The following is an 11406-nucleotide window of genomic DNA, read 5'->3' on the forward strand; positions in this document are numbered from 1 at the left end:
TCCATGCTGCATATCTACACATATATTGACAAAATATGTAATGATCCCTATTCTAGTCACTTTTAAAATTGTATCGGAACATTCCAAACAGAATAGAACATAAATTGAATACAGTCCTATGAGTTATATATTATACAATTTCATGGAAAAAAAAACTTATTTTCACTGACAGAAAAATATATCAACAAATTTATGTTTTCCTCAAGAATTTAAAAGGCTTATTTTTTCTCTTGTGATTGCTTTTGCTCTCTCAAATAATGTTCTAACAATAATCAACAAGCATTGCAGGCAAGCATCTATTTCCCATCATACATCACCATGTTTGTCCAAAATATCACAGCAGTTCTTAGAAAAATAATGCAGATATGAATCTAAGAAATGCACTTATAGGGACATGTTGCATCCTAAATCCAAGTATAAATTTATCTGCTGAACCAATTCCTCATAGTTGTTAGCTCTTTTCTTTCCTAGAAAGTTTTACATTACATTCTTGAAACAAATCTATGCATTTTTCTCTTTTGGTGCCAGGCATTGTTTAAAATCTGTCTCTTCCGGAATTTCTCTAATTTGGGAACCCACAAATACCCCCTCCTTTATTTTTGTGGCAGGAAACATTTTTGTGAAAGGTATATATAAACCCCCTTTTAAGATGGATTCATGGCTTCGACAAACTGTTTTATAAGACATAGCTTGATGTGAAGAGGGGGGGACAGCAGGACATCATCACTGGCTACCGATTTCTCATTGGGTATGTTTTTTTCTTCCACTTTCCCTTCATGCTGAGGCAAAATTTTTCACTTTTATAGTGGGAATTTCTGTTGTGACGATCCCACTCATGCAGAAAACATTCAAATGTTGATGTAGTCTTGTTGGATACCTAATATCATGGAAACTACACATCAAAACACCACATATTTTCCATTTGTGCTCTCATCGCATTTCACTAATTCAAGCATATGTTTCAAAATATTGTATGACTCTTTAGTCATATTCGCATAGGCAACTGAAAGAGAAAGCATTGCATTCCCAATATGAAGAATAACTCCCTTTAGACTACATTTTAAGGCATCAATAAAAGTATCCATTTCTATGGCTCATATTTGAATTTAAAAGCATTTATTAAGCCCCAAACATCATTGCAAAATATCATCATGTTGTCAGTCTTATAATTAGATTCACAAAAGCAGTATTTGAAAAAACATTTACCTTTCTTGCACTTTGGACAGAATTCTGTATCAATATCTGGGCAGCTCGTTCAAAATGCCTTGCAGCTCTCATTATATGACCAGGCCTATCCATCCAATTCTTCCTCTCTTCTATTAGTCTTTGCATCCCTTGCAACATATCACCAGCCTATGTAGATACAATCAAAACTATTATTTTAAAAAAAATGCATTTCCTTGAGAAATGGAAAAAAGGCAACTAGAACATATAATTTTGAATTTCAAAAAATAAATCAACTTTACTAGAAGTAATTTGAAAGCTTTCAGCCAAGATTTATTGCTTCCAGGTCCAGTTCGAAGACCGCCACATTTTCCTGCCATGACAGCAAGCAAATCAGCCATACTACTCAAAGTTCTGGTCAAAACTACACTTTTTGTTTCAGATAGTAAAACTATGAAGCATTGAAGAAAGAAAAACAATTCACATAAGTTACTTGACTCTCTTAACAACTAATTGATTCATAACACCATCAGAAAATTTACATAAATTACATAGAAGTATTTATTTATCATCAATTCGAAACCAAAATTACCCAAGACTCAACATGGATGTATGTCAGTATCAGAAATACTCTCATCCGCATATGCCATAGATCCGCTCTATTTTACGAACTCTCATTTCTATCAACTTATTATTTTACGAACTTCGTTTTTCTTCCTCCAATTTTCTTTCAATTATTTTATTCTTCCAGCCACCTCCGAGTTTGTTGTAATCAAAAGTAAACTTCAATTCAGACGTTCTAAATGTCTTAAGAGGAAATAGAGGAAGAGAAGGGAGGTACAGAGGTTCACCAATTTGCCATCACCAACATACAGATAGTTTGGGAATATGTGCCAGGAACGAAGGTTCTATTGTTGGCAGGAGTGGCCATGCATTGAAGATGCCTTGATAACATAATTCACTCTTTGTGCATTATGACTGGATAAACTGGTGGTTTCAGAAATGGTATGATAAATTAGGTTATTGAAAGGTCATTTCTAAGTCGAAGAGTGGATCGAACTCTATTTCAGCCAACTGCTGGTCAACTACTTTTCTCTTCACAATATCAACAAAACAAAAAAGATTGTGCTTGAAAGTGGATGGGAAAAAAATTTAAAGAAATGAATGTGCAAACGCTTACTAAGCCAGAAATTTTCTTGAGTAATCTAATCAAAGATCAGCAAAACACCGTTTCTACATTAAGTGGTTCCAGCAGCATTCCAAAATTCTGAAATTATTTCAAAGAAGCAGGATTTGTGTGAAATGTTATCCTACATCAATTCCATGGAATCTTATATTTACCAAAATGTTGAGATGAATCAAACAAAAATAAGTGATTTTTATTGAAATCATCAATATAAAGGTGAATGACTAACTCATTTTTTATTTCCCACATTTTTTTGCATTGTATCTTCCATTTACAACCTTTCGATTTTAGGAACTAATTATCAAGTCCATACGAGTTTGTAAAAATTAGCATCAACTATATATCAAAAAAATTTATAAAAGTTTTGAAAATATATGTTTGAAAAAAATATGGTACAGGATCATGGTTTGCACAAGAAGTTTTAAAATAGGTAAATTTGCTTCAATTAAAAAATTAAAGAAAAAACAATTCTTTTTTTTTTAAATAACTAAGAAAAGGCTAAACATAGGCATTTATCTGGCAGAAAAATGCAAATAAGATTGTTTCCTGTAACCAATTGATAGGTAGACTTTACCCGTATAGTCTTACCCAACATATATTTTTACTGCACCAACAAAAGTTATAAATTTTACTAAATTGGAAATAACACTATTGCCTGTTGTATTCTTCTGAGGTTATTATGAATCTCTAACATATTTAAAATACAAGATGATTTTCGTTGCAAAATTTTATTTTGATCTTCAAGTTTCTAATCGTTGAAATAAAAATTATTACCTACTAATAAAGCATTTTCTTTTTTTCACAAATGCAAACACAAAGACCAAAACAGGCAAATTGCCCAACGAGGTGGCTAAATAAAGATGCCCATAAAAAATTAGTAATTAAAATTATTGAATAATGATTTAGAAATACATTTTCTTATTTTAAAAACATCAAAAAGATCTAAATTACTACAAATTTATATAAATTTGTTGAAGTTTAAAGAAACTTTACTCTGATCCAATGTGTCCATCAACAAATCTGCCCATCCCTCCGCATAAGATGAAAGGAATAATGGGATTAGACTGAAATTTTCATTATGATGCAGAACATTTTTCACCTTTTCTGCACTTATCTCTGCATAGATATTTCTGGAAGAAAAAAAAATTCAAACAAAATGCCCAGTGAATCATATAGGTTAGGACTATACCATGAAATTTCTTTGATTTTTTTTATAAAAAGCCAAAAACAAATACAGTTGAACTTGGTTAATTTGAAACCCAAAATCACTGGAGAAAAGTTTTAATTACCCAATTAATCTATCCTGAATCCATAAAATGACTACAAATTGCAACTTAATCATCAGTATTCACATAGGATAGAGGATAATACTTCTCAGCACTGATTTTGTTCTCAAAGATATTTAATTGATTTTAGAGTGATTTTGGGATGCTGAATCCGAATCTGATATTTGGTTTCGTCAGATTGGCTCTAGTTTTTGAGATAAAGTGAAAGTTACATTTTAATAGTAATACATAAGCACCATACAAATCAGGTTTGAAGTGTGAAAAATGTAAATCAAAAATAGGCTTAATATCAATAAATAAACACCACTGACGTCTAATCATGATAAAAATGCAGTAACATATTGAATAAAATAGGAAAATAAATAAAAGATTAAAAGTAAAAATTTGAAGAAAAAATTGATGGCTGCAGACTAATATATTAAAATACCGGGAGTATGCATTATCTCAAAAACTAGAGCAAATTCAGCAAAACCAACACCAATTTCAAAATCAGCAGCTCAATATACCTTAAAACTAAAATTTCCTTGGGAACATGGAAAAAAAATTATTTTGTTAACCACTGTTATCAATTAACTGAAACATGATCATGAATTATGGAACTGTTATGCAAATTTTAATGACCAATAATTATCATATAATTGACCTTAGCCGTTATATCATTTCACTGTTCTGGAATCAGCATCACTGTGTGTGTAGAGTTTCGTGACCATACTTAAAACCTGATTTACAGAAACAGTTCATGATCATCAGTTATAAAACTGTTTCCCAACTGTTTCCCCAAAAAAAAAGGAAATATACTTTTGTGGTTCAATTAATTTAATGATTTAAAATACAAAAGGTATTCAATTATGTCATCCAGCATTTCTCAACCTATGGTCCGCGGACCAGAGGTAATCCTCAACAATGACAAAGGTGATATGCAGGCAGATTTGATAATTTACTTCCAAATCAATTGTAAAAATTTTCAATTGTTACTAGTAATATTTATAAGTCAGTTCAAATAAAAATTGCAGCTTCATACTTAGCATCACCATAGCTCATCAAGGAAATTGCAACCCTAAATATAGTATATCACTAATTGCAGCAAAAAAAAATCAATTTATGACATATTTGCTAATAATTGCAAAAATTGCAGTAAACAAAGATGAATTTCTCTAAGAAAACATTCGTTTTGATTTGATGACTATATTTCATTAAGTAAAATATAATAATAAGTAAAATATCTTAAGGGGTCTCACTACTCTTTTGACTTGAAAAAGTTGAATTTTCAAAAATGACTTCAAAAAATATTTCATTCAATTGCAAATAAAATACTAAAAATTTCGTGTCAATCGGTTAATTTGTTCTTTCATAATTAAAGAAATACTGGATTATAGTGTAAACGTACACAAGAAAAAACACTTTGAACACGATTTTCGCAGATTGCAGTTTTTGAGCTCATCCGTAAGATTTATACAAATACAACACCACAACAGGCAAAATGCCCAGCGAGGTGGCTAAGAAAAAGATGCCCATAACAAATATGGATGTCATATATTTCAAAAATAAAGCAACCCAATTAAAAATGTAGTTAGAAACATTATAAACAATATATAAACATGATAAAATATTATACAATGCCCATAAAGAATACTTATGGTTGTCTTATTCTAAGTATGAATAGCTTCTCGATTTACCCCAACATGTTTATCCTACTTCTTTTTAAACGTGTCAATTGTGTTACAATTTACTAACTCCGGGGGTAAGCTATTCCATTTAGAAACTACTGCCCTAAAAATTCTGAATTTTTGCAGAAAAGTTTAGCAGATATGTGTTAGTAGAATAGACCTCGGATTTAGCAATCGACTAATGGGAAGTATTTTTTTAAAAATTTTGAATTTAGATTTTTGAAATTTATATATTTTTCAAACTTTAAAAATTCATAAAATTCTAACGAATGTTCAGATATCAAAGTCTGAGGTCTATTCTACTAATACATGTCGACTAAACGTTTCTGCAAAAAATTCAGAATTTTTGGGGCAGTAGTTTTCTTTAAATCTTACAGATGAGCTCAAAAACTGCAATCTGCGAAAATCGTGTTAAAAGTGTTTTTTCTTGTATACGTTTACACTATAACCCAGTATTTCTTTAATTATGAAAGAACAAATTAACCAATTGGCTTGGCACGAAATTTTTAATATTTTATTTGCAATTAATTGAAATATTTTTTGAAGTCATTTTTTAAAATTCGACTTTTTCAAGTTGAAAGAGTAGCGAGACCCTTAAATGCCGCAAAATAGGGACATCATTGATTGTCACCAAAAACTTTGCCATAAGTTGACTAAATCAACAATTGTTGCTGAAATTACTGAAAAACTACAAATGTTCAAGAAATGAAGGACTACTGGTAATCAATGTGAATTGAAATGTAGTTCTATAGCCATACTTAACAAAATATGGTTTATAAGCTATAAAAAAATCTTCATTTACAAAGTTTAGAAAGCATCCAAAATTTAAATAAGCTTCATTGAAGAAAAAAAAAACTGTATAAAATAGTATAAAACGGCATAAAATAGAACATTCATAAATCTGGCTGTTTCAACACTCTCGTAAAATACGGGATACCATCATGTTGTAATATTGTAGTCCAGTGAATAGTTTCAGACATTTTACTAGTCCTTGGATTCAGAAAGGTTACAAAATGCTGAGGCATTCTATATATATAATCACTACTGCCAATATTTAGATCTAAAATTAATTTGAAGGCATCTTATACATTGTATAGGTTTTCCTTGGGAATTTTTTCTTCTTATAATTTTAAAAATCTTCCCAAATATTTTCAAAGCTAGTGATAGTGGAAAAAAATAGTTTTACCTTCTATTTCTCATCAGTTTGTTGTGATCTGACAACATAACAAGATTTTTCAATGAGAATTTATGACAGGATTTCCATCTGTTACAACAAAAAAAAAGTTTTACAATTAAAACTCATTCATATAAATAATATAATAATAATTTATAATAATATTTTTGTTTGTAATTATGAATTTTTTGGATTTGAGAGCTTCACTTTCAGCACCTAGATAATTAATAGGTGTTGATCTAGGCTGCATAATCACTTAATTTTTCCCAAACATAGGTTATATAAACTACTTTATTTCAATAGGAGCAATTCACTTCAGTCTGGTGTGATTGTCATCATTCAAATGGTCAAAACAGTTTCCATTGAATTCATACAAATTATACAGTATGAGTATATGTTGAAAACCTCATGTTATATATAGTAGTATAAAAAAATGCATTGAAATGAATTAAAACATAATAAAATTGTAGTCAATTCGCAATATGTGGAACTCTGATAATTCAAATATCTCTAAGTTTTCATTAGCCACAGAACTTTTTTGTATTTTAGTGTTGAAATTTTCCCTTAACTTGAAATTTTTGAGAAGAGAAATTTAAAAAAAAATAGCCTTCAGCAATATAATTTAGCATTAAGCAAACAGAATTCAGCATTTATCAATAGAATTTTGCATTTTGCAATGGAATTTAGCAGATTCATTTATCTGTCTGCTTGTAAAAAGTGAATGGCTTTCTCACAAAAGAATAAAAAATAGAGAGGCAGTCAAAAATCACTGCATTATTTGGCAGAGAATAATCTTGTATACACTTTATTTGTAATTCATTTCATTTATGTAAGTATCATGTATGCGTCTGTTTCTATAATACAGTATGTACGTCTAGTTCATTTCTAAATGTTCTCATTCAATAAGGAATTAAAATTAAATTAGAATACATTATCTTTTTGAATTTCTTAATTGCCAGCAGTTTGACATGTTTTACTAATATGATATTCATGCAAAAATAGTACTGTTATTTTAACAAATCTTTCTTTTTCCCACTCTGAAATCAGAATTTCTGATAACGCAAACTAACGATAACTCAGTTTTTTGTCTGCAGCAGCACATTTGACTGCATTATTATTACAACTACTACTACTTAATTGCACATGCACCTCATAGACATTCCTCTACAGACTTTATAATGAATTGGTACATGCAGGAACATATTTGGTGTGTGTATATGTGGGGCCTGAACGTATTTATGTTGTCAAATTTGTGCTTATTTCATGTTCTTGCTGGTGACGCCATCTATTTTCCATATTTTGAAGTGAAGATGTTAAATGCGTGAATTTTTATGCTATGTAAATGCAGTATCATGTTGTAAGTCTGCTTGCTCTATGAGGAGAGACTTTTTTTAATGGTGGAATATGAAAAAAAGTAAAAAAATATGCAAGGTCATGACATCATGGCAAATCCTAGCCCTAATTATTACTGATAATTAAAAAAAATACCTTTCCAGATTTATCACATCCCTTTTTCCAGAGTTCAAAATTAAGAAATCACTGAATTCACTCATGGGTGCAAATAATTTTGCAGTCAATAGAGTTCTCTGAGAAGTCAGCTGTCAAAGCAGGAATAAAAAAATTAATTAAAATACAAAATTATGATGAATGTCGGAGTAAAAAAAATCAAACAATAATTTATTCAACATTAATGCAGAATTTTTAATTTTAGTTGAACTTTTATATCCATTAACTCTGAAAAAAAAGTATGGAATTGTTTAGTAGGATTTACAATTTCATAACAAGTAAGATACAGAGGTCTGTTAAGATAAACTGTTGAATATGAAATGAAACATAGCAAGAGAAATGTATATTAGGGCTGCAAATCGATTAAAATATTTAACTGGTTAATCAAACATTTTAATTATTTAATCGACTGATTAATAAATTTTAGTAATAAAAAGTAAATAAAGTAATAGCATTTTCGAATGCTATTACTTTATAAAAAAACTTATTGGTAACTTTTTTTTATTGATTGATGCTACGAAAATATATTTTATTCATTTCATTCACCTATTTGCTAGAGATAAACAAATATTGGACTAGATTAAGAAATTCAAGCTGCATGCTTGAAATTCTGAACATTTTTGTCAGATCCTGGAATTTCTTCACTGGGATCTTGTTTTTTTTAGAAAATCAGTCATTTTTTTGGTTTGTCACATTTCAAAACTACTTTTAATCATCATACTATTACTTTTTTTTCCAAGAAACTGCTTTTAAATAGTACTGGAGGAGGGGGAGAGCCGATGTTTCCGAATATATGAAAACTGCTCTTAGAAGTGGAAATGACAAATTTGGTCTTGTCTTCTGAAACTTCCATCAAACTCAATTTAAAGCTGAAATCATCACCAGTTTTCGTTGAATCGACTTGTATATCCTCCATGTTGAAAAATTTTATCAAAATATTGATTCAAATACTTTTAAATGTGATCATTTATATGAAATGTTACATCAAGAAATATAATTTAAGCCATCTGTTTTCCAAAATAAATAAAAATAAATTATGAACATTTTGCTCAAATTTGCGCACACACTTTTGCATCGAAAGTGCAATCGGATAGATCAAGTTGATTAGTCAAACTAAAGCTTTTAACTGCAATCAGCAATTAATGATTCACTGACCAATTAATTAATTGATTTATTAACCAGCACAATTAATCAAAGCTAGCCCTAATATAATTTAATTTTTTTTTGCACTTCAAAAAAAGCATAGATCATTGCTACTAAACAAGTACAGGACTTACTATGCTAGCATCCCATAAATCTTGTTCGTCAATTTGCAACCTGGTAAATAAATCAGACCAAGACTTATTCATGAATGTACTTCTTGGGTCAGTCACACACAGCTACAAGAATATAATATGTATTAATAATAAAACTATATTCTTATAAATGCATGTTTTACAGTTGAAGCCTATGGATTAATTAAATTACTAAATTTCATTGAGAAATAAATTTTTCAATGAATTCAATTGGGAAAATTATTTATTTATTCATTGAGAAATGATTATTACAAAATATTCAAGTAGTAAAAACGTTAATGTTGTAATATTTCATTCAAATTTTTATTTCTGAGAATAAGCAACTGCAAATCCAACTGCAAAAAACTATTTTTTAAAAAAATATTTTACTGACCTTCAGATGGTCTGAAGTTCCAAAAACAGCAACCACTGTATCATTTGGAATTGGATAAGACAACACTACCGTGTTTTCAGGAATTATCATATTATCCTAGAAAATTCATATTAAAATAAAATTGTGTAATTTCAAGTTCATAATACATTTACAACACACATTGATCTTTGTTTTACTTACATTTTTACCACAATATATAGATGGGGTATATTTACCATAAAATAAATACAGAGAGGTTTCCCCTCCCAAAAGTTGCTTTCTATTGTTTTTTGAATAATTTGAGTTTTCAGTAATTTGAGGTAGCTTTGGTACCACTCACCTTGGATTATCGAGACTCTACTGTGCTGCTGTTTTAATGGTAAATAGTTTTGATGCGTGCATCGCTAAAGTATAACAAAGATCAATGTGTATTGTAAATGTATTATAAACTGAAAATTACACAATTTTAACGAAATTGTTTTAACTTGTTTTCTTTGGACCTACGTATTCGCACTCTTTCTTACTCTTTTAATTCCTGACTCACAGGACTAATTTATTAAGTTAGGATTGCCAAGATATGTGTCTTCTTTATAATAGGGGCTCCAGCCCCTGAAACCCAATATGATTTATTTTTACACTATAAATTTACCATAAGGAAAATGCAGTAAATTCTGGTCTCAGCCCCTATAAAGACCTTGTCATAGAAATCAAGATCTCCTTTAATCATGGACGATGATACAGGGCGAAGTTCTTTTCAAACTAAAACTACTACCATTCTTAGAAAAAAATGGAACAAAACGTGTTCTTGGCAAAAAAACAGAAAAAGTGAGGTTTCTCGAGAGGAAATTTCGAAAAATTCTAGTGCCATGAATTATTCGAAACTTTGAACTTTCTGGATTTGAATGAGACTCTACTGTACTTTTCAATCATAATATTTCATTAATTTAATAAATACTTTGAAAGATTTTATCTTACCATGTTACAAGTATTTGTATTCAGTCCATATACATAGCAGCCATCCCCAATTATTATTTCTGGTAGATCTAATTTCGAATTCACCACAGCTGAATTTGAAGACACAACACATGCCTTATCAGCATTCAGTATGGAGTTCATCAACAGTTTCCTACATTCAGTGGAATAAATTTGTCCCTATAATAAAGGATGAAGTTGAACATATTAAGCTTGCAAGAATAATTAAGCCAAGAAACTTGAAGCTATCAAAAGTAATGATTAAATACATTGATCATTCAATAATTCGTCTATTTTCCAGAAAATGAAATGAAAAAACTAACAAGCATAAATAATATTTGGGGAAAAAAAAATATCAAAACATTCTTCAGTGCTCAAAGGAAAATAAAATTCATATTAAAAAAAAAACTTCAACTATTACTTAACTATATTTCTCAATTTTAACCATCAAGGAAAAATACCGTTTTTTCAGGCATACATGTTAATTTCTTCTGTTTTAATGCATTTATGCTTTCAGTTCTGAGAAATGTGATCAAACGTAATTGATTAATTGATAATCTAATACATCATTAGCTTGATGTAGATATAGACTGAAAATTTATAGAAAATAACTTGCATTCATTAGGGAATGAACAACAGAGTCTTGTTGCATGGAGAACAGATTTTTCATGTGATATTTTGCAGGAAGATGGTCACTCCAGTAAATGTGGGTACAGTTATTTAGAACTTCTGGAAATACAAAAATTAATACTATTATGAACATACAAATGGCTTAATCTTTCGAATTAATATTTGTCTATACTA

At 29.6% G+C, this 11406-nt stretch overlaps 1 protein-coding gene across 4 annotated transcripts in view; it reads right to left on the reverse strand.

Annotated features, from left to right (window-relative positions):
• Window positions 1–11406, reverse strand: part of LOC149088227 (L-fucose kinase-like) — a 36991-nt gene that overhangs the window by 10698 nt on the left and 14887 nt on the right. For 3 of the 4 annotated variants that reach the window (XM_089245583.1, XM_089245585.1, XM_089245586.1), the window contains 9 exons: window positions 11219–11331; window positions 10606–10782; window positions 9652–9747; window positions 9261–9362; window positions 7966–8075; window positions 6490–6567; window positions 3344–3480; window positions 1467–1615; window positions 1207–1353 (listed from right to left, as the gene is read on the reverse strand). In XM_089245583.1, coding sequence (XP_089101709.1) covers window positions 1207–1353; window positions 1467–1615; window positions 3344–3480; window positions 6490–6567; window positions 7966–8075; window positions 9261–9362; window positions 9652–9747; window positions 10606–10782; window positions 11219–11331 — 1109 coding nt within the window. The remainder of the gene's footprint in view (window positions 1–1206; window positions 1354–1466; window positions 1616–3343; window positions 3481–6489; window positions 6568–7965; window positions 8076–9260; window positions 9363–9651; window positions 9748–10605; window positions 10783–11218; window positions 11332–11406) is intronic. The other variant, XM_089245584.1, reaches the window with a different exon arrangement.

Source organism: Pholcus phalangioides, unplaced genomic scaffold, assembly GCF_987345545.1.
Source record: "Pholcus phalangioides strain wild (caught in Gottingen) unplaced genomic scaffold, Ppha-v1.0 ptg000003l_1, whole genome shotgun sequence".
Lineage (NCBI taxonomy): Eukaryota > Metazoa > Arthropoda > Arachnida > Araneae > Pholcidae > Pholcus > Pholcus phalangioides.